The sequence below is a fragment of the Lissotriton helveticus genome, chromosome 3_1, assembly GCF_964261635.1.
Source record: "Lissotriton helveticus chromosome 3_1, aLisHel1.1, whole genome shotgun sequence".
Taxonomy (NCBI): Eukaryota; Metazoa; Chordata; class Amphibia; order Caudata; family Salamandridae; genus Lissotriton; species Lissotriton helveticus.
The window spans coordinates 716,045,691-716,072,374 of record NC_136061.1 but is presented as its reverse complement, the minus strand read 5'-3'; the positions used below and the strand labels follow the sequence as shown (position 1 = coordinate 716,072,374).

The 26,684-nt window shown below is 42.6% G+C and overlaps 1 protein-coding gene across 1 annotated transcript in view; it reads right to left on the bottom strand.

The window, feature by feature from the left end:
- DEPDC7 (DEP domain containing 7) overlaps positions 1-26,684 on the bottom strand; it is a 310,449-nt gene that overhangs the window by 24,935 nt on the left and 258,830 nt on the right. The window contains exons 5-6 of the mRNA XM_078680860.1: positions 17,557-17,771; positions 8,039-8,181 (exon numbers count right to left, since the gene is read on the bottom strand). Coding sequence (XP_078536986.1) covers positions 8,039-8,181; positions 17,557-17,771 — 358 coding nt within the window. The remainder of the gene's footprint in view (positions 1-8,038; positions 8,182-17,556; positions 17,772-26,684) is intronic.

Genomic DNA, 26,684 nt, shown 5'->3' with positions numbered 1-26,684 from the left:
TACATGGGCGGACCCATACCTCTAGTACTCAGCAGTAGTGGATCACATTGAGTTCTGCACAAACTGTCAGGATATGAATGTTATCCAACTGTGTGTAATCATGCCTTCACAGTGCATTATTAAATGCACCACTATCAGAGGTGGCCACAGCTGCATATGTGTTATGGCTTGAACGTGCGAGGATCATTCCGAATAACTGACACAGTGTCCAAGATAACCTTGATGTTCCATGCTCTCACTATACACACTAAACTAGCGAGGCAGTCTACCAATGTAGCATAACAAATTATTCTCATGTGAAGCAAAATACTCAGCCATCTCTAAACAATATTGCAAGTGCGTGTTGTGTGCAAAGCAGAGCAGGAAAGCAAAAATGGTGTTTAAGCTTCTAATAAACCCATGCTAACTTAACACGGTGTGAGTGCAAGGCTCGGCCCCACGGCACCCTTCCTTGATTGAAGCATGTGATATAAACGTGGGCGAATTACAAACGCAGAGTTCAAGCTTGAAAAGCAGAGTCAAGTTCAAATTTGCAAAAAAAATTAGCTGTTTCATAGAAAGCAGTAACTAAATAATAAAGAATAGGTAGAAAAATCAAACTCTTATTCCAACAGCGCATAAGCACCGTATGTAGCAACAGCCTCCAAGAGGAAGTCATTGTTCTCATCTGAAAACATTTCAGCCATCCAATTCAATAGTGGGAATGAACATACATGTTCCTCAATGACCGGAGCCTCTATCACCATCGGAGGAAAACTCGGGTCATCTTCAATGTAACTGCTTGCCAAGAAGTCATGCGCCGCTGCAAAAACATTCCAACGCCCCATTATTCCATGTATCGCTGCTAAGGCCATAATCCCGCCGCCAGAACAAGTCATGAACCACTAAGGGGCTCCTCAGCTGGTCATAATCCGCATTGGGAGACACCGTTCTGCAGAGGCACAAATCCAGGGCCCAGTCGAAATCGCAGCTCAGGCAATGGAAGACAGGTTGAACGCATGTGAAAAAGGAAAATCGAAACTATAATCCATAAGCTGAATTCAATGTAGCCAGAGGCAGCACTCTGTAATAACTAAGCATTCGATTGCGGACCAGCAACAGACGAGAAATATGGTTGTGTACTGCAGGATGTGCATCCATATTTAAGTAAACAAATTAATAAAAGCACACCGGCAACTAATGAGAGTATTAAGGGGAATCCACCAAAGATGCTGGAAAAAAAATCAAATTGAAAAATGCCGAGAAGACACCAAATATAGTTTGAAAAGGAGTCATAAGGCCACTGCTTATAACTTTAAAAAAGTAAGGTAACTCAGTAGTCTAGGACGCATTAAAGATGGCCTGAATTAACTCCCCAAAATGCAGGGGCACGTCTGTATTTAATAAAGCATGCACTTCTGTGCGGGTGTTTGCTACATGAAGGACAAATGTTTCTCTAGCAGATTTAGGAGCAACCTCTTTTTGAGACAATAGCACTCTTATACGGCTCAGTTGGTTGACTCTGCTTTCAAGGTCGGAATCGATGGCCAGATAGAAACATCCAGCTTCCCATGCAGAGGAGTAAACAACTTTTTTAATAGCAAACCACATGCTCAGTTACCGTAATCATTTAAGCGATGCCTGCTAACATTGCACAACAATCTACATTATTTCAAAGTAAATAACTCCCGTTTGCCAGTAAAATCAACGTTGTTATGATAGCAGGTGTCGGAGTGCCTTTCACACAGGCCAAATTAGGCGCCTCTTGATTACAAGAGCCATGCAATTGTATGTGTCTACAAATTAAGGAGTGATCTGGTGCTATTGTGCAATCCTCGCCATTCAGAAATACTTCTTTTCCCTCCCTCAGGCACCTATATGTAAATGATAATAACCAAGCTTCATGGAGATAAGCTCTGCCTAAAGATCTATATCTGCCTATAGCATAGTATTTCATGCAAACCTCAATCTTAAACAGGCTAAAAGGTAACATTATGATACAGTGGATAAGCCTCACAGCTGAATCGGATCTCCAATGAGTGACCACTTGTAACCATTCTCATAGCGCGCCCTGTGCTCTGATTTGACAGTGAGAGAGTGATCGCACCATAGTTTGTACTGCTAATCATTCTCAGCATACGCTACAAATACGCTTTCACGTTACGCGTCGCATCAAAGCCTCCGTGTGGAATCATGTATGGCACCCCGTACGCGAAAGACGCAAATGTTTTTAATTATTTAAAAACATATTTATGTATTTAATTAACATACTTAATGAACATACTAACAGAATACATTATATAGGGTAGTTATTAAAATAGATTAACTTTGAACAATCGTATATTACTTTTAAAAGCAATTACACAAATCACGGTGGAACGAGCGTACTCGCATCGTAAGCACAGCGTAAGCAAAGCCATGTGACTTTAAAAGAAGAGATTTGATTGGTTCATAACACTTCCTATTCCAACTGTTTAAAGTTCCGTCCCATTTTAATCATTCTACTTTGACTTTCTAAGAAGAAGCATATCATCTGAGAATCTTGTCAAATAGAAGGAAGATTACCATAATAACAGCAATGGACTCATCTTCCAGCCATTCTTCAAAGGAATATTTCATTCAGAGGAAAGAAGCTCTAATTTGGCAGTTTTTTACTTTTCCAGAAGGGCAAAAAAAGGTTAATGCTCCAAAAGTAACCTGTAAAATTTGCCAAACAACTCTTTCAAGGGGTGATCCATCTAAAAAACACTCCTTTGGCACAGCAAATATGAAGCGACACGTGAAGAACTTGCACCCCAACAACTTTGCTCGAGCTGCAAACGGAGGTTGCAGGAAAACCCACCTGCTACTGCACCAAGCACATCAACTCCTGCAGCAGCATTTTCAGCAAGCAAGTCCCCCATTTTAGAAAAAAAATTCCCCCGGGAGCTCTATATATATAAAAATGAATGTATGTGTCTGTCCTTTATGCATTACTACACCATTCATCCGATCGCCATGAAACTTTGGGAAGTTGAGTGTACTCCTGTGAAGGTTTCTGGCATAATAAAAAAAAAAAAATATATCAGCCCCCCAGGGCCCTCAATCTTTCGAATACTGATGTACGCACAAGACGGAAAAACAAAAAATCATGTATCCACCAGCACTTGAATAAATAAATAGAATTAAAACGACATTTTGAAATGTTTTTCATATTAAAATGAATAAGTTTCAATAAAAATGACAATGTAAATTGAATGGTATAACGAGGTTCCTTGAATTTCCTTTCTTCGGAGATTGCAGCAATGCGCGACGGGTAAGCTAGTTCAGAATAAAACTGACTTCTAGTGGTTTTTTTTCCTTTTCCACCACGTACGAGTACCATACACGTACCCCGCGTTTTTTTTATTTAAAAAAAAAAATTGGGCCTAAAGATCCATGTGGGACCCCCTGAGCAGGTCTAGAGGGTCAACATGTTTCTACCCTGCCCCCTTTCCTTATTTTTCAACTTTCTTTTACAGTTTTCTTGTGACTCTGTGCTACCGAGGCACAAGATGGCTGCCAACACTTCCTGGTTTGAAGTGTTGACAGACAGTTGACATCCAATCAGCATGCAGCTTGTTCTCTTAATTGTACAGATTTCCGTACGCGTGCAGTACTTAGTCTCTAGATATCACTATGATTTTAATTTTCTCAGGAACTACTGAACGGATTTACACCACTTAACAAAAAGCACAATCTGCAAACCGAACTCTACCTCTCTGCCAAATTTGGTGTAATTCCGTTCAGCCGTTCGGGCTGTAGCCCTAGCCCTGGCTAAAGGTCCCTATGGAAAATTACATGGGAAAAACACGTTTTGGGACCCCCTTTTTTCTCGGCCCCCACTTAACGAATCACCCCCAAACTTTTAGGGAAGGAGCAGAACGGTGCAGGCCATTTACTTGGAGAAATTCATGAAGATTCTTCCACCAGTGCCAAAGTTATTCCAAATAGAATGTTGTGGATTTCCTATGGAAAGTAGGTCCTAACTATAACTACTGGCACCTGCCAGTAGGATATATACATATATATATATATACACATACATATACATATACATACACATATATATATATATATATATATATATATATAAATATACACACATATATATATATATAAATATACACACATATATATATATATATATATACATATATATATACACACACACACATATACATACACACACATACACATACACATATACATATACATACACATATACATACACACAGCACTTATTAGCATTGGTGCTATACTAGTGCCAGCACGTTGGTGGTGGGGCATGCAGGGTGAACAAAAGCTGATATATTTCAGTGGGGCCTAACAAGTGACCCCCATGCTGTTTGTCACACCTTAACCTAATCTTGGTTTTTACGTTAACACTTTGCAAAAATAGGTTCCAATAATATTCAATATTAAATGCCAACCTACAAGTCCAAGAATGCAACAAGCTGTTGACCAAAGAGTCATGACTGGCTAAGGCATACCGTGGCAAGGGTCCCCCATGAAGGCCTCCCACACTACAACCCGGGCTTCTCGCAAGGTCTTCGATGCTTGTAGGGGTCTCCTGTACATGTACTTTTCAACAGGTGCAGATACCAGACGGACCACTGTCCGTTAATCTGTACGAGGGTGCACCCACCCCCCTCACATACACTCTGAGGTCTTGAGTCGATCCCTTGTCCGGGAGGCGCACCCCACACTCTCCTGTTGCATTACTCAATTTTGTGACACTCACTCATTGCTTTTCATCAATATCAAAACAGAGCACTAGGAGTCCCAGAATGCAAATGGAAAAAAGCAAACGAGCAAACCACCCTCAGGGACAAGCGACAACCCACAAGCGCTGCAGAACCTTTGGAAGATGGAAGCCCTCGTATGGAAAGAGATTGAGCGAGGAGACTAAGTGAGCCGGGTTGGATTTAGCATTTTCCCCCAGGACTGCTTCGGTTCCCCAGTCCAGACCTGCAATTTCCAGGTTGCAAAACTTCCCTTTGTAAAAATAAATACCTACTACGATACATGAAGCTTGAGTTTGTTTCATGGCAGGTGCGAGTTGTTTCTCTTGTCTTTACCTTCTAGGACTTGTATTCCAAATTATAAACGAACGATTACAAGACAGAAATACCTCGAATCTACAGGCAAATCATTTAGTCCGAGTTAACCAATCACAGCTGAGGTGGGGCGACAAAATGTCAGACAGAGTAAGAGCGAAATAAAATGCATGTACAGACCTCAAGGTCTCCCCTGTCCAGAGCAAGTAATTCATTAGAAGAATGTGTTCTCCTTTCCAAACTGAACTCCCTAATCCGCCCCTCCACCCTTCACTCCGTCCACCACAGCCCTCGTTATTACGGTTGTCCAAAGTTCACAGAACACCATGTTTCCTGCCCTGGGCGTTCATTGAACAAATCTGTGCATTCTGGGAATTTTGCTCAAGGTACATTCGAATTCCACCAACACATCTAATAGCCAAATAACCATGGTTTATAAAAGAAAGCACAGATGGCATGGTCAGACAACCCTAGCCATTAAAAGTCTGCGATTGTAAGTAGTCGAAAGTACAGGTGGAAAAAAAATACAAGTTAGGAACAATTCCTACATACTGTGTGACAGCAAGATATCTTTGGGTGCAAGGGTGGTGTGTGTTGCATACAGTGGAAAACCTCTGGGTGGAGGGTGGTGTGTGTTGCATACAGCGAAACACCTCTGGGCGCAGGGTGGTGTGTGTTGCATACAGCGAAACACCTCTGGGCGCAGGGTGGTGTGTGTTGCATACAGCGGAACACCTCTGGGTGCAGGGTGGTGTGTGTTGCATACAGCGGAACACCTCTGGGTGCAGGGTGGAGTGTGTTGCATACAGCGGAACACCTCTGGGTGCAGGGTTGTGTGTGCTTGCCACAGCGGGATAACTCTGGGTGCAAGGGTGGGGTGTTTGTGTGTTTCATACAATGGGACACCTCTGGGTGCAGGGTGGTGTGTGTGTGTGTGTGTGTGTGTGTACTGCATACAACGGGACACCTCTGGGTGCAGGGTGGTATGTGTGCTTCATACAACGGGACACCTCCTGGGTGCAGGGTGGTGTGTGTGCGCTTCATACAATGGGACACCTCTGGGTGCAGGGTGGTCTGTGCTTGCCACAGCGGGACACCTCTGGGTGCAGGGCGGGTGTACTTGATACTTATGCTTAGGTTTATCTGTAACCAGGGTCACTGGACTATACAATCCTGCAGTTGCAGTGTTTTCAGCATAATTACGGATTTAAGAAATAATCTGCTATTACGTCATTTGCAGTTTTAATAAAAACGTTTCTAGCTGAAACTGAATTAAAAACATTAAAAAACACAAAACACAAACACCACACATGCACGAATGTCCTGTGCAAAAAAGCTAACTTGCGCCCTTTTTAGCAGCCTTTCCCTGTATATTAAGGTGTTAACTGCTGCCAACTAGGGGGACATTTTTTGTCATAAGGTAGAAGCCAAAAGCGCTGGCGCAGATAGAAACAAAATTACCCCCTATACAGATGCTGAACCCATCGGAAAAGAGTTGCCCCAGTTATTAACCCTTTTCTTGTAGAAACATTGATGAAGTGAAACCTTCGCTCAGACAGCTTTAATCTGTGTAATAATGACGAAATAGTGAAATTATACTGCCACACAATGCACTGCATCCCACCGCATAATTTACCTCTTATTTCTGCATAGGTCAGTCAACCCGCCACATAATTTGGGCCTCCATTGCCACAATTCCAATGGTCCAGCCATATAGTTCTAAGGCAGCATGTCGGAGGGTTGTCACCTTCCTCTCTGTTGTCAACACGTTTCCGGTCGTGAACTTTACCCTTGCAAATCATAGGTAACAGGTGAACTAGTTGAACTGATGTCAAACAAGACTACATTTCCCGGAATGCAGTGACCTGAAAATCTGAGTCCTGAAACATGGTGCCCAGACACGGTGGATACAGGTGGCAAACTTACCCGAATTCTGGGGTTTTCCTTTGAGCCCACTGTAATTTGTTTGAAGTGAAACTACAACACCCAGAAAGCACCACAGCTGGGCTACGGGCTTAAAAAAAGTCACCCAAGAGGCCTCCCGCGTTTTACCCCCAAGCCAAGGTTGTGCAAGTACAAGCTGCTTCATGAATCTTGGGGTTGAGTGCGTGGCACAGGTGGCATGGAGTACATAAAACCTTGCTCTCAGCCCAGACAGTATAAAGATGGTACAGAAGGAGCGAGTGAAAGCTGTGACTTACCTCCCGTGCCTCTTGCCGCTCCAGCTGCCTCTCTGGCTGCCACGCGCCTTCTTTTTAACACTCACAAAACCAACCCGGCACCCACCTCCCACATGTAAACAAGTTCTCAAAGTCAGCCGCTTGTTTATAATTGCATCGTGCTTTCACATTAAGTGAATGCCAGATACAAAAATAAACGCGCAATGCAAAAATAAACACACGACTGCCTTTTGCGGTCCGTCATGGGACTTAAACGGCTGTTTACAGGGCAGACTGAAAATGTGCACGCGGGGAATGCCTTTACTGGCGGCGAGAGAATAATGTCCACAGAGTATCACGCCGCCAGTAAAGGGGCCAATACACGCGTGCACATCTTTTGTCTTGTTTGTCTCACCGCGTGCACTCTGGAATCTTATAGATTCCAAAAGGCATGCGCTGCTTTTCGCCAGGCCGAGACCTAAAAAGAGCAGCACATTGGGATTGTTAAAGCAAGCCCTGTTCACTTGTGAGGGATACCTAGACTCTCAATATAATATACCAAAAAGAGGTATATTGTGTAAAGAGCCAGCTTCCTACAGGCACTGATCTGCTATCCCAAGTATAAGCACAAAACAGCTGCAGCAACTCAAATCTCCGCCTTACCTATGATCCCTTTAGAACGTTCCTTCAATAGAATATTTTTAACTAAATAAAACGTATTTCTAATTGCTTGTATTTTGTTGCTAATTTTGGGTGATGCTAGAAGGTACAAATTACCTTTAGCTAAACTATCTGACTATGCTTAAAATAAGAATCACTTGCCTCTTTCTGCAGTTTAAATTCAGATGGATCAGCTGCAACAGCGATGAAATATAGCAGTCTTCTGAACTCCTCTCGGGTTGAAGGATCCAGGAGCTTTAGGCAAAGTTGAGTTGCCTCCAGTGCTTGCTCAGTTTTTCCATTTACTAGAATTCAAAAATCAGTCTTACTATTTGATGTGGGAATATCATGTAGCATTCATGGTTTTTTTTTTTTTTAGAAGAGTTTAATCCAAAATTGAATCCAAAATGTTATCCAAATCACCTCCCAAACTTCGTAAATGCGAAACCTATTTTTTCTATTTCTTTCATTTATGAACAATCTATCCAAGAGAATAATGCAGATATGATAAATATGTACAGTGCAGCAAACTAATCCAGCGTTGTCAAAACGGCAACAATCTAAGTAAAAAATATTGGACATTGCAAGACATTAAATCAAGGCCTGTGCAAGAATAAAAAGTAGCAACAGCTAGAGAAAAGCAAAAAATAAAGCTCACCCAAAATACTATGCTGTTTTCACCTTGGAGCTAACAGCAGACTAAATAGCTCATTTATTTTAAGATGTGAATATTAGCTCTTTAAACTAGGCATCAAGAGCTGGCAAGGGCACAGCCAGCGGCCTTCAGACTACAAGTGTTACCTACGTATTCAGTGTGATAGGTCAATCCGTTTAAGCACGCCCTGTCGCAGGGTGAGAACACAGTTCAGAGGGGAGAAAAACTCAAAACGTGATCACATTAGACATCAAGCTAGATGCAACACAGGTGAGACTAATAAAGCAACAACTTGGATTTAGCCACAGTTCCCAGTTGTATCCAAGTAAACGGCGTACACGGGGGGGAGGGCAGTATATCCCACATAGAACCCTCTAATGAATTGCTAGGGGAAAAATGTCCTACCTAGTCCTACAGTTTAACTGTGGTCTGAGGCATACTCACAGTATCTTTGGAAGTCGGGGGCATGGGACACGGAACAGAGGGCAGGGATAATAGATTGCTTTTAACCTGATGATATTGCAAACCTATTTTAAAGTCACTAAGTAAGGTCATCAGAAAAAAGCTCACTCAAAAGGTACAAATATACAACCAAACGAATCTTGGACAAGAGGCCTGACACATGGGAAACTTCCCCTTGATTACCAGAGAGCTTCAGAACTTATAGTTGCAATAAACAAATGGAGAAAAACAACCTATTCTATTTTCAAGTTTACTTTAAAAGTTCCTCGCTGAGATCAATGGGTCGAAGGCCTCAAAAACCTAGATCAAACACCATACGGTACACTGGACTAGAAGATTGCCAGACTGATCTAGTCTGCTCAGTGTCTATAGGAGGTGTCTGATAAAGAGCCAATATTGCCCTTAGGAGGATTTCACGAGGGGTGGAGGTTAAAAGATGCATGCTTATTTATATGTCAAAACATTCAGTTATTGGATATCACTCACAAATGTATTAGCAAATATTATGAAAAGGTTCTTTTAACAATGTTTGTACACAATATCACTACACTTTGATAGCTGTTGAATGTGTAGTACTTACTAAGTGATCCAACCTGCATATATAGCTATGACATTAAGGGTATCTTTCTTTTTTATTTATAGCATTTTTTTATAAAGCGCGGACTTTACCCGAAGGTGTCAGATCACTGTACAATAGAACCAGTTACGTTACATGAGAGAACTGTTACAAAAATGGAACAAACAAAAAGAGCAGGCCATAGAATCAAAACAACGCAGGCAAAAGGAACACAATATCAAACACAGCTAGCACAGAATGTACAAACAAAAATATAAATATATATGACAAATTTACAATGACTAAAGAACTTCCTGGCGGTGTCTGAGAAGGAGGGAATTAGTTCTGAAAGTGACTTTGGAATAGAAGAAATTTGAGGTCCGCTTTGAAGATCTGGATGGAGGTGATGGCACGGAGCAAAGGAGGAAGCAAGTTCCAGATTATCACCGCAGTACCTGAGAACGATTGCGCCATCATTTTTTCCCTTTTGAAGGAGGGAGGCTCAAGCAGGAACTTTTCCGCATTCCTAGAAGGTCTTGAGCCTCCAGACAATTTCAGTTTATTCGCCAGATAGCTAGTGGAGGAAAAGTGCAAAGCTTTGTGGGTGATGCACGCCGTTTTGTAAATAGCTCTAGCCTTGATGGGAAGCCATCGGAGAGAAGACAGGATAGGAGTGATGTGGTCACTTCGTTTGGACCCTGAAATGAAGAGAGCTGCTGAATGGAGGACGGATTTGAGGGGGGAAAGGTGAGATTTGGGAAGGCCAGTCAGAAGAGAATTACATTAATCCAGTCTAGAGAGAACTAGCAATTGGACCAAGGTTTTATAGGTCATTCTCCAGCAAGAACTGACGAATCCCCCAAAGAAGGCGCAGCCGATACCGTGCGCTCTTGGCAATGGAGTTGATGTATGAGATTAGGTTGAGTATTTTGTCAAGTATGACACCTGAGGATTTAGCGCAGTCAACAAGGACGGGTTTACTGTTGAGTAAATTCAACTGATCCACCCAGGATTGAACAGGAGGCGGCAGAGAGAGTTAGATTAGAGGAGGAATTCCGTTTTGGATGGATTGAGAATGAGTTGGTGAACTAACATCCAGTTGTGAATAGAGTTAAGAGTAGAGTTGAGTAGTGAGAGATCATGAGAGGAAGACACCTTGAGGTAGATTTGGGTGTCATCCGCATAGACATGGTAGAGGATTCCAGATTTGCTTAGGAGGTTCCCTAATGGTTCCAGATAGAGATTAAACAGAGTGGGAGCAAGGATAGAACCTTGAGGGACGCCTTGGCCAACCACCAGTGGAGACGAGAGACGGTTCGCAATCTTGATCATTTGAGAACTGTCCAAGAGGAATGAGGCAAACCATTTGAGTACTGTGCCTTACACGCCCATTCTCTGTTGAAGAGTGTTAAGGAGGGTGTTGTGGTTAACAGTGTCAAAGGCTGCAGAGAGGTCAAGAAGAATCAGAAGGCACGATTCCCCCGAATCGAGTATATGCAGCACATCATCGAACTCTCGCAGCAGGGCTGTTTCAGTGCTGCAATTTTGAATAAAGCCAGACTGGAACATGTCAAGGAGATTATTGTCCACAATGTGTTGGGAAAGTCGTTTTGCAATGCATTTTTCTGTAATCTTTGAAAGAAAAGGGAGATTGGTGATAGGGCAGAAGTTATTGAGGTCGTTTGCATCTGCAGAGGTTCTTTTTAGTCCTGTTTTGAGGACAACTGGGAGGGATCCTTGACTGAGGAAGAGATTAACTAGCCTGGTCCAATAGGAGAGAGTGTTGGTATAGAAATCAATGGCGAGTACACTGGGTATGGGTTCAGAAGAATGGTTGGAGGGTTTGGTTGAGGAAGCATTTGAGGAGATCATCTTCCGAGATGGCAGCGAAGTTCTGCCAAGTGACTAAGGATTTTCGCTCCTCAATGGGGGTGGGGTGGGTGACTGTTCCACTAGAGATTTTACCTTTTTTTTTTTTTTAAGTTTGATTTATTGAAGAAAATAAAGAGGGAGGAGAGGAGGGAGGAAATGGGGAGTAAGTTACAGTAAGCAGATATATAAAATAAGCAATACAACAACAATTCTCATGTAAAGTAAGCATAACAAGCATGAGGAATTTATGAACAATGGTGAGATTTTACCTTTTGATCAAAGAATATAGCACACTCAGTTGCTTTCTTTGAAGCATCCTCTGGTTTGATGGTTTGAGGAGAACAATTTGGGTTTTTGACTAGGTCAAAACGTTTTTTGGTTCTGTTTTTAGCTGAATCGAGGAGGGATCTGAAATATTATGTTTTTTCCTGGAAGATGTGCTTGTGGTATTTGGATCTTGCTGAACATAAAGGAGAGCTTGGAGGTGGATGGAGATTGTCTCCAATGTTTCTCCAAGATTCTAAAGTTTTTCCTTTCATCAAACAGCGCTTTTTTGAATCAAGGAGTCCTTTGGAGTGGAGCAACCTGGTTGATTTCGACTGCAAGGATTGAGAGGCAATGGGGAGTGAGATCGTTGACATCCGTATTGGGGTCTAGATTAGGAAGTGAAGGCATAGCAAAATCACAGAGTCCCAAGATCAATGTTTTTTGTGTTGCGGAACCAAGTAGAGGCTCTTAGGTGGGCAGAGCGTTCTAATGTGCGAGAGGTGAAAACGGAAGGGAATGAGGAAATGGTCTGACCAGTCTACATGGATGGGGGAGTAGTTAAGCTGGTCTGATTTAGAAATAACAAGGTCCAGAATTGAGCCCTTGGCGTGTGTCATTACCTAACAGTGTTGGACAAGATCGTTAGCGGAGAGAAAGGTTGCAAGCTTGTGGGCAGCCGAGTCTTCCACGGAGCCCCAGTGGAGATTGAAATCACCTAGGAAGATCTGCTTGTCGCTTTGTGAATATTGGTCACTAATGAAGTTGATGAGTTCCTCCATGAAGGAAAAGCAATTACCAGGCGGGTGGTAGATGGCATGGAACTTGAAGGGTGAGCCATGATGAACTTGGAGTTCTAGGGAAAGGCATTCAAAAGTGAGAAGGAGAATGGTGGGAAAGGCTTTGATTTGAAGTGAGTTTCTGAAGATAATCGCAACACTTCCCCCGATCTTGTCTGTTCAGTCGTTTGAGGATAGAGTAGTCAGTAGGTATCAAAAGATCAAATGAAGTGTGAGAGGAGTCATTAAACAAGGTCTGAGTGAGAAAGAGCATGTCGAGATGATGGTGGGTGATAGTGTCAGAGATTTCCAGTTTGTGTTTGGTTGCAGATCTGCATTTATGGAGCATACAGTGTAGCTCTGACGCAACTGTTTTGGTGATGAGTGTCTGGACTGATAAGGGGGATTCTGGAATGAGGGTGCCACTTGAGGGGGAGGCTGGCAAGTACTGACGGAAGAGATGGTCTGAATAGTAAATTGAGTAGAATTGTTAGGAGAGGGGAGTGGAGGGGAATTGACTTTGGTAGTCTTATAGCTAGCCAGTAAGTTGGTGATGTCTGTGGAGGACAGACTGTGGTTGGCTTTATTGGGGCGCGGGAGCAAGGAACTCCTCGGGAGGATATTCGGGGAGGGGGATATCTCAGCACATAAGAGTGAAATGAGCGCTTCAAGCTGGGAAATGGAAGAGATGAGAAAATAAAGTTTAGTTTCCCGGGAGAGGTGAGCTGAGCATGGAGTGAAGGGTGGCTCAATGGTTGAGGGAGTGGCCTAGGTGAAGGAGGACAGTGGGCTGTGGGGGACTGGAGAGAGAGATGTGATGCAAGGGTCTGGGGGGGGGGGATATGGTGATAGAAGGGAGTGGATGAGTTAGTGATATTTTTACTGATTGAGCAGAGGTGAAGAATCGAGATCATACATAGAATGAGAAAATTGAGAAGTAGAAATGGATGACGAGAGGAGGAGGAGGATGGGGGTTATGGGAAGGCCATGGATACCGTGAGATGAGAGGAGAAAAGGCTGTACAGTGAGGGAGGGAGGGAGGTCAAAGGAAGGAAATGGGGTGAAGAGAGAGGGTGGAGGCCAGGTACCATGGGTAATGAAAGGTGAATGTAGGGGTACAGGCACCAGGCAGAGTGGGGGGTTGAGCTAAATGAAAGTTGTGGGAGGAGTGAAGGACTGTGCGGTCAAAGGGAGGAATTACCAAGAGGGGAAACAGGGTTGTGAAGCATAGGGGGGGGGGGGAAGTGTAATTTGTGGAGAGACGGGAGGTGTAATGTCAGTGAGAGAGAAGATGATGGAATTACAAATAGGGGAGGCAGGGATGTGAGGCATAGGAGGGGGGAGTGAAGGTTGTAGAGAGATGGGAGGTGTAATAACAGAGTTGAAGGTACGAGGAAAGGGGAAGAGCAAAAAGGGGTGAGGAGAAGAGGGGAGGGAGGGTAAGGAGAGTTGATCTGTAGTTCAGGTTGTAAGAAAGGTGGATTAAGTAGGGGGAAATGGGTAGGAATAGGGGATTTAGGGGGCGGGAGAAGGCAGTGGAATAATGGGGAGATGTAAATGTTTTTGAGCTTGTAAAGCGCACTGCTACCCGTCCATAGATCTCCTGGCGCTGTATAACTCTGGGGAACCCGTCCTGGCTTTTCCTGTGGGATGGTCCCTTGCTGGGAGGCCCCAAGGTGGAGCCAGGCATCCCCGGAATTGGTGGGGCCGTTGTGGAGATTAGGCAAACTAATGCCCAGAGTTGCCGGGTGGAACCCCTGATTAGAGTAGGCACCGAAGCGAGAATTATCGAGTCCGCTGACCAAGGTCCACGACCCTGCCGCGTCGGGAATTGAACCCTGGTCCCTGGCAGACTTCTGCTCTCGGGCCTGCCGCCTCTAACCAGTGAGCCACACTACTCCACTGAGCCACACTACTCCAGGATGTAGAGGTGAAATTGGGTGTAAAGCAGACTAGGTAAGGGGGAGGTCCAGATGGGAAGGGGGCAGAATGGGAGGGGAGTAACGAGAGAAGGGGGGGATAAGGGGTAGACCAGTGACTCCCGGGAGAGCGGTCTGAAGGAATGTGTGGGGGTCAAGGGGGGGGAGAAAGGGAGAAAGTAGACAAGCTAGAAGAAGAAGAAGAATCTAGAAAGATAGTAGGCGCTGGGGTGGGACCAAGGGAGTGGAAGAGGTGGTCAAAGAGAGAGAGAGGAGTCTGAAGCTTGGATCATGACAGTGCTATTGTTAAGTGTAATGGTGAGAGCCATTGAAGCAAGCGCAGAGAGACATTTTTAACCGCTTCCCATGCGGGTAACCAACAGACACCCTACTGAGGAACAACAGTAGTAGTTTAATGTTTGGCAACTTCTGTATGGCATGGATGATGTAGATAACACCCCAAAATAGTGGGTAAGTAAGAATAATATAAATAAATCAATAATTGCATAAATAAATTCAAATTTAAGATAAGAGATCAATAATTGGTCTTGATGAGAACACGGTGTCCCAGGCTTGGCCCCAAAGAACTCAATTGTCTTTTCAGCTAAGCACTTGCAGTTTCTTGAACCAAGACGGACTTCTTTTGATCAAGTTTCTCATGGGTTTCCAGATTAAGAAAGCAAGCTCTATTCTATTTTTGTAAATCAGTCCGACATACAGTGTTGAAGAATTGGCCATACCGAACCAGTAGTTCAGCCCGGGTCAGGCTCATTTGAATTAGGGGCATGAATTTAAACCTGTTAAAATAGATAGTTCCCCTCCCCACTTGCTGCACTTACTGCAAGGGAATGCCAAGAAGGTGGTGGTCCAATGCAGGCAGGTTTCATCTAGGAGAACTGGATGAAGGAGGGAGAATATACCAAGCCCTCTGGCAGACTGGTGCGCAGGGACTACAGATGCCGGTGGGGTTGTGGCGCAAAGAAAGCAATTGAGACACTGTCTGCCATGGTGGACAGGTGGAGTACTTCAAAAGCCTGGTGCCTTGAAACGGCTGCCTGTGACAGTCTATCGCTATTTGGTAAAGCGACAAAGGAGCAGTTGGCAATCTTGCAGAAGCCAAGTACTGAATGGTGAGATCCTACAATTGAGGATTGTGTGGACTTTATATATTTGAAAACCTTTACCTGAGGAAAATCGGCAAACTGCACAGAAGGACAGAAGAGAATGGAGTTCACCCAATGTCTTGACTGCCAAAGAAACTAATGAGAAAGATTCTGAGGGACAGTGAGAAAAACAACATTATTAATGTGGAAAGACCGCATTCAAATCGGCAAATTGATACAAAAATATCCTTACGGAGGGGGTCGTGATATATACCAAGGAGAGAGGAGTGGGCATATGGAAGGGGGGTTGGTAGTTTTGATTAGCGACTCAACAGGCTTGAGAGAAAGAAAAACAGAGGGATGAAGCTGACAATAGGAATCATTTAGAACATTGAGTAACTACTGCTCAGATAGAGACAAATATTAAACATCTTAAAAATGAAGAAAGAGTCCCTTGCTTAGAAATGTTGGATTGTCTCCAATTAATGAATCCGGTATTTGTCAAGGAGTGCACACAGACACACAGACAGAATGAGATTTTGGGTTCAGAATCTGCTGTTCAGTTTTGCGGCACATGAACCTCCTAGATTGTCTATTAGATGATTCACTGGTGTGCACAGGACTCTAGTACAGTGCTGGTAGAGCTGTTGCATCCTGGTATAAAGGACAGAAATCAGCAGAGTACGGCAAAGAACAAGGATTTAACCACAGTGGGAGCTAAGGTGCATATATAGACAGCAAAGAGCTGCCGTCAGAGGGAATGCATGCTTTCCAACAAACATGAAAGTGAAATAAGGGTGAAGGTTGTTCCATTTCACTCAGCCAGAAGCCACTTGAGATAACTCGCACAGACATCTGAATTGGCTTTATTATTTTTGATGAATGGTCCTCTTTTTGTAACACTGGTGTGGGCGCACAGTGAATCTACTTTTCTGACATATACGACATCTTGAAACAGGGAAGGGGAGCTTGTAAAGCGGACTTTAAAATATTAGACTTTTCAGCTAGGAAAAGGTTTCTAAAAGAGCAAACGTTCTGAAGTCAAAGCTGCTCTGCCCTTCCCAGTCTGTTCCATTACCCCAGGACTGGGGTTTCGAGAGACTTGTACAGAGGAAAGTTATATTCTAACTCAGAGTTTCGAACCACAGTGTAATGTTCATGTAGGTTTCTGCCTTAAGGTTTACGGACAAGTAGACAATTTTACTTTGCAAATTACAGACTCTCTCAAATGCCTTAATCCATCCAATCGATCCCAACTGAGTTAAGACCAGCAGTTCCTTATCAGAGGAAACGTCAAAGTCTCAGGACAGTTTAAGACTAAGGGGCTCATTACTATGTCGGTCGGATGAGCGTCAAACTGGCATCCCAGCGGGAGTGGAACCACCAGACTAGTCGTCGGTGGTTCCACCTCCTGTTAACAAAGTGACTGCCAGCACAGCGGTCAGAAATCTGCCTTTAATTGCAGCTTGTGCTACGGCCCGTTAAAGGGACACAGCACACCCTGCCATTGAAAAAAGCATATTTTTAAACATCAATGTATCATGTGACAGGCACCACGTGGTGATTGGCTGTTTGGGTGGCACCACATGTGCCCCCACTCAGGCCTCATAGCCTAGGCCCAGGAAGGATGTACCATTGGACCGCCATGTACAGGCTGAGGAAACTGACATAATACCTACCTCAGCCGAGGCACCAGCTCTATTTTAGGGATTACAGTCCCACCACTGTCCCAACAGGCTCCTTGAGCCCTCAAAAGAGCAGCGGCCGGTCCCTCCAACCAATGCTCCCGAAAGCCAGATCATAATCCGGCGGTTGGACTGCTTCTGTGGATGTCGGTGGGCCCACCACCAAAGATGGCCTGTCAGTGGCAGGCCCACTGACCTCGAAATAAGGCCCACAGTGTTACGTAGCCACATTTCTGGTGCAGGCTTGGTTCAAACAAGTGAAACTAATCTACAACTTATTTCGATATTCAAGATACAATATCCCATTTTTCCTTTTAAGTGCACATTTCAAACAAAACTAAACCGCAATCATTTTGTACAGAACCTGACGGTAAGAGCTACTTACCTAAGAGTTCTGCAATCCCCGTGTGAATATCAAAGAAGTGATTTCGAAACAAAGGCTCCCTATCTTGATAGTGTCTGCTGATGGTATCAAACAGTAGCTGCTTCCATCTCTCCACCTTCTCATGTTGCTCTGGCAGTTTCCTACTCACATCCACAACCATCGGATCTGGCAAATACTCTAAGCAATCTATGGCAGCGGATATCCATTCATCTGCCCTGCAAGAAAGAAAGACCAGGTTCAATCAGAAAGTTAAGTAGGCCATTTGTGGTTTCAGTTTCATTACACTGCCATTTTAACACATACGTCCCCAAAAGGGATGCCTTTTACCAAAATGAGACCTTGACCTGTCCGCAACCAGTACCTAGTTGGAATCGGAGGTCAAGTCACCTCATTGTAAACCTCTGTCCCAAAACCTTCAGATCGTGGTTTCATGGCAACCTAGGCTAAAAGGTGGTTCAGCATGCAAACCACTTAAGGGGTCTTAATGCCTGTATTCGGGTGAGAAGTAATCAGTCTTGATGGGTTCTGCCACCCTATGTATCAGTGAAGTCACTTTACAAAGGCTCTACCTACTATACTGGGACTCGTTTGTAACCATGACAGCATTGGACAACAGCTTGGGGGTGCACAAAAGACAGAACCGGTGCCACATGTAGAAAATAAAAGCAGCCACTTTTTGAACCCTATGCAAGATAACATTCTGCCAGTTCAGTTCTTAAAAAGGTGATTAGAAAGGTTTTAGCATTCTATTTAGAAATGTAACTTCAAGCCAACAACCAGGAGACATTACCTCTCCAATCATGTGAAACAGCCATACAAAAATTCAGAGGTGAACATTCTGAACAGCCTGGAATGCAAACAAGTTATCAGTGAAAAAACAGTGCAAAAACAAATCTAAAACGATGAAGTCTTGTATGTGAAGAGAAGTGCGTTCAGACAGGTGTTCCAACATCCTAGCTGCAAACTAAAACATACCAAGGCCCGGCTGCTAATTATTCGAATCCAACTCTAAGATCCATACACACCATCTCAGAAATCTTGCTGCACAGCCGCTCAGCGCTTGGAGCCAGCCAGTCCAGTGCCGAGTGCACTGAGGTCACTCACTCCCTTCCTCATCCATGAAAAGAACTGTGGTAACTGCTGACCATGGCCAGAGGATGAACTCTTGACCCTATTGTCTAGTGCAGTTCCACCCCCAACAGAAAACAAGCATGGTATATATGGAAAAGTAATCAGTTTACATTTTAAGGGTCTTGAATAATTTGTATGCATACGTCAGCTCCTCAAGTATGTGCCTTTAGCAATCAATAGTGAGGCTTATTTGTAGTTTCTGTATTCCACTGTAGGAAAGCAGACAAAATACATGAGTTACTGCTCTGTCACCTTGACTTCCAAGGCACAGCTTCGACAATGCCACATATGTATTGATACAAAATTGATTTGAATCGGTTAGAAAACAGGTTTCTGGATGAAAACATTAAAATATCTTACATATAGTCGTTTTCATAGTACCCTTACGAATAGCTGTATACACAGTACTTATTAATGGAGTCTTTGTCTCACTTGGACTTGTGCAAGATTTTTCAAGATGCAATAAAAAAAAAAGGCAAAATACTTTAATTTAGAAAATTTTGCTTAAATGCCTCTACTTTTGTTAACACGATTGAATCAACTGTGAAACAAATATTTTTTTAAACACTTACGTATTGGTCTCGCTATTGTTTTGCCCTGCTGCAAACAAAAGTACTTGCACCCTGTCCTATATCCAACCACGGATGCTATTTTTGGGACTTTTGTGCCAAAATAGTGTCCAATAGGTGTCAGTTAACTATCGTAGGTTTCAAATATTGTACTTCATGTGCAGTGTTCATATAAATGTTGGTCCTTTTTAAGCAAACAATTTCTGTTCAAATCTGCACGTTAATGAGAGAAAGATGGACCGTGTAGCAACAGCATCTAGACAGGTTGGTATGTAAAGTCTCTCGTGGTGTGGGAGCCAAGGCTGATTTGTATATGGCTGATCTCAGTGTAAGAACCAACACTGGCTAATGACAGACTGGAATCTGACTCAGCAGGGATGAGGTTAATTCAAGCATTGCACACATCAGTCTTTGCGCTGTCTAAATGCAGGAAAGAACACTAAAAGCTCAGTGAGATTTCATGTTTTGTTAAAGAAAACATTTATAAGATATATTACTTCGAGTCTTGTGGGTGCCTTTTCTGAACTACCACTTTCCCTTAAACGTGGAAGCAAAAAGCTCCGACACTGCAGTAGATTTGAGATATGTTGGTAAATATGATGGATAGATTAGGGAGAGAATGTTAAAAAGGATGCATCAGGCAGAAGTAGAAAGGTGAAAAAAGGGCAGAAGTATTTAAGACTTATATGTTAACCTGCTGCTTTCTGAACTTTGTGAAGACCAACAGCATGGAAGTCCGGTGCATCAGCAGAGATGGTGCACGTGGAAACCAAAGTCAATGTGAAATGCATAAGAATGCATACAGCCCCAGTATGACCAGCCACAGAGAGAAGGGTGAAATTGCCCGCAAGCTGCCACAAAGGAAAGAAAGTTCTTGAAAGGGCACTGACCAATGCGTTTTGATGTTACCTAGAAAGACAGGCATATTTATGACAGGCTGTGAGAAAACAAATATATCAACCCTGAAGAAAAACTATGGATGGAAGAAAGCCAATTGATCAGGCATTAGGTGCGCCCAAGAAGGGTTTTGGTTACAATGCATTTACTTTCAACCTACTATAGAGTCTGAAACCTTTCATCACTTTTTGGAGACCACAAGTATTAAGGTACGATATATTTTGAGCATACAGGAAAGAAAGGCAGGAACCCAAACCATAAAGAGTACCTTAAGTAGGAGCAGAAACAAGAAGAGGGAAAAGAACCACCAACGAACTCCACAAGTAATTGTTAGGTGCTAAAAAAGAAGCAGAGTTTCACACATTTGGTCCAGTCAGAAGAAGTTCAAAGGTCTATGTAGGGTCCTCCAATAGGATACCAGAACCACAGCCTGTCACTGCAGATGATACTAGGGGGACGAGCGTGGTCATATTACTGAGGAGCAGAAGCAAAGTTGCTGTGCTCTAAATAGAAACAAATTAATTTTCAAAACCCACATGTTAATCAAGGGGAGGTGGTGGTTGTAAGTAAGTACAGACAACCATCAAAAACATTGGAATTGCGGGGAGACCAATGGTAGGAGGAAAATATGCTATAATTCCAGGGTCAAGATTGTGGGATTTTTTTATTAAAGAAGCGCAAGTTTACCCAGAAGTTCTAGATACCATTCTAAACCCTCTAGGCTAACAATCAGAAGAAAAGGCTACTGCTGCCACAGTATCAGCAAGAGTACACACCAATACCTGAGACGAGAAGTCTAGCATCTACCTCCATGGATTTAACAGTAAAGCTGGGCAACGTTCTATTTGGACACTAGCCTACAGCACAGCGGAAAGATCGATCATGGGATGGTGAGTTTGCGGTGGTAATAATTTCACGTGTGACGGGGAGGGATGATAAATAGTAAACATGCTGACCAAAAGAAAGCAAATAAGGTATGTTGGCAGGAGTGAAGGTTGTAGTAGGAGATTTTTTATGTCTAGAACAGTGTTCATGAGTAAACTGTAAAGAGCTGTAGAGTAATGAGCAATTGGTCCACTTAAGGCAGGATTCCAAAAAGTAAAAAAAAAAAAAGAAAATCAGTGTTTAAAGTCTTGTAGATCATGCTTCCACAAAGTTACTTTAATATTTTGTTCTCCTAATGTGATTGGAAGGAGATGATAACTCATATAGAGAAATCATTTAAGAGTCAAGTGAAAAGAGGCACACAGTGGTGGTCACTGCACAACACATTTAAAAAAAAAAAATATATATATATATATATATATATATATATATATATATATATATATATATATATATATATATATATATATATATATATATATATATATATTCACTGAAAAAACCATAGGTTTTACACCAGTTATAGTTAGCTGGAAATTTTACTCGCATAAAACCATTGAAATTCCCACGTTATAGTTAGTTGGACTAACTATAACTTGTGCGTGCAATGCACTGCTGATTACGTCACATATTACATCACTCATGATATGGTCAGTGACATCACTCATGACATCACTGATGACACCATCCAGTGAATGTGTGTCTTTCTGAAAAATAAATTAGTGAGTAATGTTTAAATTTTTAAATATATGTATTATTGTTTCACTTTGTGTATAAGTAGCTGCATGGGTTGGTGAGTAGCTACATGTGTATGTATATGGGTTATTAGATGTTTTTCTTAGTATCAGTATGAGTGTTTGTATGGTTTGGTGGGGGTATTACATAGCACATAGATGCATGAATGACTGACTTTCTCTTTGTATGTGTTTTGAAGACAGCATATGTGCAGGACTGCGTGGGTGGATGAGTGTGTATATGTGTGTGTTAGTGAGTGAATGACTGTCTCACTAGTGTCTTTATCAGTAACTACATATGTTTTAATCTAGTATATGTGAATATTGATGTATATAAGTGAGTATATGTGAGAGTGAGGGATTGTAAGAGTTCCTGTTTAAATTAGTATGCGTTTCTATAAGTGATTGTTTAAGAGAGTAAGTATGTGTAAGTTTCCTTAGAAGTAAAGTGGTAGTGTGTGTATAGCTGTATATGCAAATAAATGGATGTTCAATAGTTTATTTGCATGTGTGAGTATGTGTGTGAGTAACTTTTGGATGCCTGTCAGTGTGTAACAGGATGTATAGGTGTATCACTACATATGATGAGTGAGTATATGTATGAGTGACTATATAGAACTGTTGGTGAATGAGTGGATGTGTATATAGATGGTGGAATTATTGAATTGGTTGTTGTAACTGGTATGGGTATCTGCATTTTTTTGAAAATTTTAGTTTCTATTTTTGAATATGTGTTTCAAGGGTTACATTACAGTGAAAGGAGGTCTCTCACTCTGTCACAAGGATGGTGTCATCAGTGGTGTCATCAGTGATGTCATGAGTGATGTCACTGACCATGTCATGAGTGATGTAATGTGACGTCATCAGCAGTGCATTGCACGCCCAAGTTATAGTGAGTCCAACTAACTATAACGTGGGAATTTCAATGGTTTTATGCGAGTAAAATTTCCAGCTAACTATAACTGGTGTAAAACCTATGGTTTTTTCAGTGAATTTAATAGGTTTTTTAAATGCTAATTCCTAACTATAACTGGTGTGAAACCTATGTTTTTTTCAGTGAATTTCAATGGTTTTTTAATAGCAAATCTTAATAGTTGTAGAAAGTGAAACATTTGAAAACGAATTTTATATTGTATAAATATGTAAAAAAAAAAAAATCTTTTTTTTTTATTTGTAACCCGGGGGCGCTCCCGGGGCGCGTACCGGTGAACGCACGGGTAAGCGCAATGTTACGGCGCGCCCCGGGGCGCGTACCGGTGAGCGTCCCGTTAGCGCTATTCTCGCGAACGGAAACAACATCGTGACGTTTCGCGTAACCGCGTGATGCGTCATATGACGCACAGCGTAATCGCAACTGAAAGCACGCGATCGCATACGATCATGAAACATCCTGACGCGCTTACGCTACGCACCCGCGGGTGCGCCCCGGAGCGCGACTACGGGCGCGCCCCGGTGTGCGACTACGGGCGCGCCCCGGTGCGCGTAGCGTAAGCGCGTCGGGTCATGTGACCTGAAAATAACACTTTCTATTGGTGCAGAACAGTTTTGGTTTCCAAATGAGTATAGCCTGTGTCTTGTGACCAGCCTGGGTCTTGTTACCTGAAAATAACACTTTCTATTGGTGCAGAACAGTTTTGGTTTCCAAATGAGTAAAGCCTGGGTCTTGTGACCTGAAAATAACACTTCTGATTGGTTCAGCACAGTTTTTTTTTTCCAAATGATAAAAAAACCCACCTTTCTTCCTCACTCTGACTTTGTCTTTTGACTGAGGAAGACCTGTTTCATCTACAGAGACAATTCTTTTGTACTTTAAAATGGCTACTGTAGCAGCAGCTGGAGCATCTGCACCACCACCACCACCACAACCACCAAGAGGACCACCACAACAATACATTGCTGGTGGAGAAGAGGAGGAGGAGGAAGAGGAAGAGGAGGGGAGCAGATGGCTGCCGGAAGAAATTACCCCATACAAAAGAACACATTGTATGGGAGTTTTTTTCTCTTCCAGAGGGCAAGAAAAAAGTTAATGCGGCCAAGGTAACGTGTCGAATCTGTGGTGCAGAACTCTCAAGGGGCAATTCAAATAAAAAATATTCATTTGGGAATCATACCATGATTCGGCATATGACCCGGAAGCATCCTGCTAACTATTCTCGTGCAGAGATCAGGGAACTGGCCAGTCACCTCCCCCAGTGTTCAAGGACCAGCTCAAAAAGAAAGCAACCCAGTCAATCGGACCCAGAAACAACGGAGACGATGCCTTGCATTCAGCAACAATTTGGTACTTTTAGAATCACTTGTACTGAATGTGGCAAGCTCATTGCCTATGGTGAAAAGAGTGTAAAGCTGATTGTCCTTGCTGGTCAGAATCACATTTGCCCCAAACAAAAGTAGTAATTTTTTTCGTTTTTTGCTCCAGTTGAGCCATTTTCAATTCCCTTTCTCTTTGTTTGTTCCCATAAAAAAATACAAAAAAAATATAAAACTGTTTTGAAAAGCCAAAAAAAGTACAAAATGTTAAAAAAACATTAAAAAAATATAAAACAAAAAGAATAAAAAAAAAAGTTCTTTTCAGAACTACCTTTCATTTATAAAATTAAACCTATATTTTTAAAGGATCTCTGTCAATTTTTTGTCCTTAGGGTAGGCGTACCGGAGCGCGCCCCGCAAAAAAATATATAAAAAAAATTTAACGAAGCAGTTAGCATGAGGGAAGGACACAAAGAGTTATGTTAAGAGAAAAAGAGCTACAAGATGACCACAGAGGGATTATTTATTACATAGTAAAAAATAGAGAAGGTGTAATTGGATGAAAGTGAGAAAAGTAAAATGAGTAAAGGAGCGAAAGAAAGGAAGAGAGAGGAAGAACACTAAAGTAGAGAGTGTGAGACTGATTGGCTGTTAAAAGAAAAAAAAGGACAGTAAAAAAAAATGGACAATGAAGGGTAGTGGCGGAACCACGATAAATGAAGAACGATGAGGGAAAGTGAGAAAAGACCAGGTAGTATAAGTAAAGAGGGATGAAAGAGGGAGAAAAATTGAATTAGGATAACACATGGGGAGTGACAAAGAGAGAGGACAAAGAGAGTAAAGGAAACAGTACCTGAATGGACTTGAGTAAAACAGCAAAAAAAGATAAGTAATGCAGTGTGTGTGACTTATAGGGAGTCAGTGGGTGTAGGTCGGAGTGTGGGTGTGTAAGGTGTCTGTGGTTGTGTGCAGTGTTTTGGTGTGGGTGGAGGTGAGGGTGTGTGAAATGTGTGAGAAGTGTATGAGTGTGGGGTGTATATGTGTTCGATGTATGTGTGTATGGAATGTGTGTGTGTGGAATGTGTGTGTGTTTTTGAGGAGTGTGGGAGGTTTTTTGTGTGTATGAGGTGTGTGTGTGTGGGGTGTATGTTAGTGGTGTGTGTATGTGTTGGGAGGGGGATGAGGTGTATGTGTAGGAGTAAGGTAAATAAAAAAAAAAAAAGAGAATGAGTGAAGAAGCAAAGGAAGGGAACAGAGGGTAAGTGAAGTAAAGAATAGGGATCGAATGAAGTTGAATATGAGAGTGTAAATAGGGAAAGGGGAGTAAACATGTAGAATAAGAATAAGTGAGAGAAGCAGAGTAAAGACACAGGAGTGAGGTAGATTGAGAAAATGTTAGTGACCTTAAAGCAAAGGGTGATGACAAACTACATTCCACAATATGTGGAAGAAATGGAATCATGTAATCCAAATGAGGACATTCCCGACGACATAATGTTGGAAGTCTTATTAAATTTTGAAAAATCACGGCAATAAATTTATATTTAATAATTAAAAATTGTTCCAGACATTCTTTTTTATATGTAATCAATGAAATAGTACCAAAATGAATATAATATAATGTGAGACTTATAGTATACTGTGCAATTTTTTTTTGTGATACATAGTAAGTTTGCTCATAGTTACTTCCTTTGGAGAAGCGTAGCTCAGTGGTTAGAGGCGGCAGACCCGGAAGCTGAGATCAGCCGTGGACCAGGGTTCGATTCCCCGCCTCGGCGGGTCTCGGGCTCAAAAATTCCACGGACTCGACAATTCTCGCTCCGGTGCCTACTCGACTCACGGGGTCACACTCTGCGACTCTGGGCAATAGCTTGCTTAATCTCCACTACGGCCCCTCGCAGCGGGATGCCTGGCTTTCACCTTGTGAATATCCTGCCGGGGTATCTCACAGGGGAATACCAGGACGGGTTCCCTAAGCAAGCGCCTTGAGACCCCTGGGTGATTCGTGCGCTATATAAATCGAAATACACACACACACACACACACACACACACACACACACACACACACACACACTTTCTCCCACTATATTATCTCCAAAGTGTATTTGACATCTGTTTCTCATCTCCTGCCTCCTTTCTCTCACAGTCTGTCTCTAATGCACGATATCACCGCCAATGTTTTATACATTTAGAAGAGATTAAATGTAATACTGGAAAACATCATAAGGGAGCAGGATAGACTACCTCTGATCCCCTAGACCTTCTCAGGGTGTGCTTAAAGGATCTGTTTCTACTTTCCTGACAGACAATGCTATGGATTCCATATACCACAATAACTTCTGTAACAACATACAAATTATCTACAAAGGAGACTGTCTACATTGAATTTAAAACTCTGCATTGGTACCTACATGTTGGTACTTAAATACGCCACACAACACAACAACTCTATTCAGAGCTACCCTACCTCTAAGCACTTTAAATTATTATTTTACTGTTTCACTGAGTTTTCCCCCATGTGTGGAGGTGGGGAGGTGTGTGTGGGGGGTGGGGGTGTGGCTGTGTAAGCTGTGCGTGGGTGTGGGTGTGTGGGGTGTTTGGGTGTAGGTGGAGGTGTGAGTGTGTGCGGTGTGTGTGGGGTGTGTGTGTGGGGGGTATGT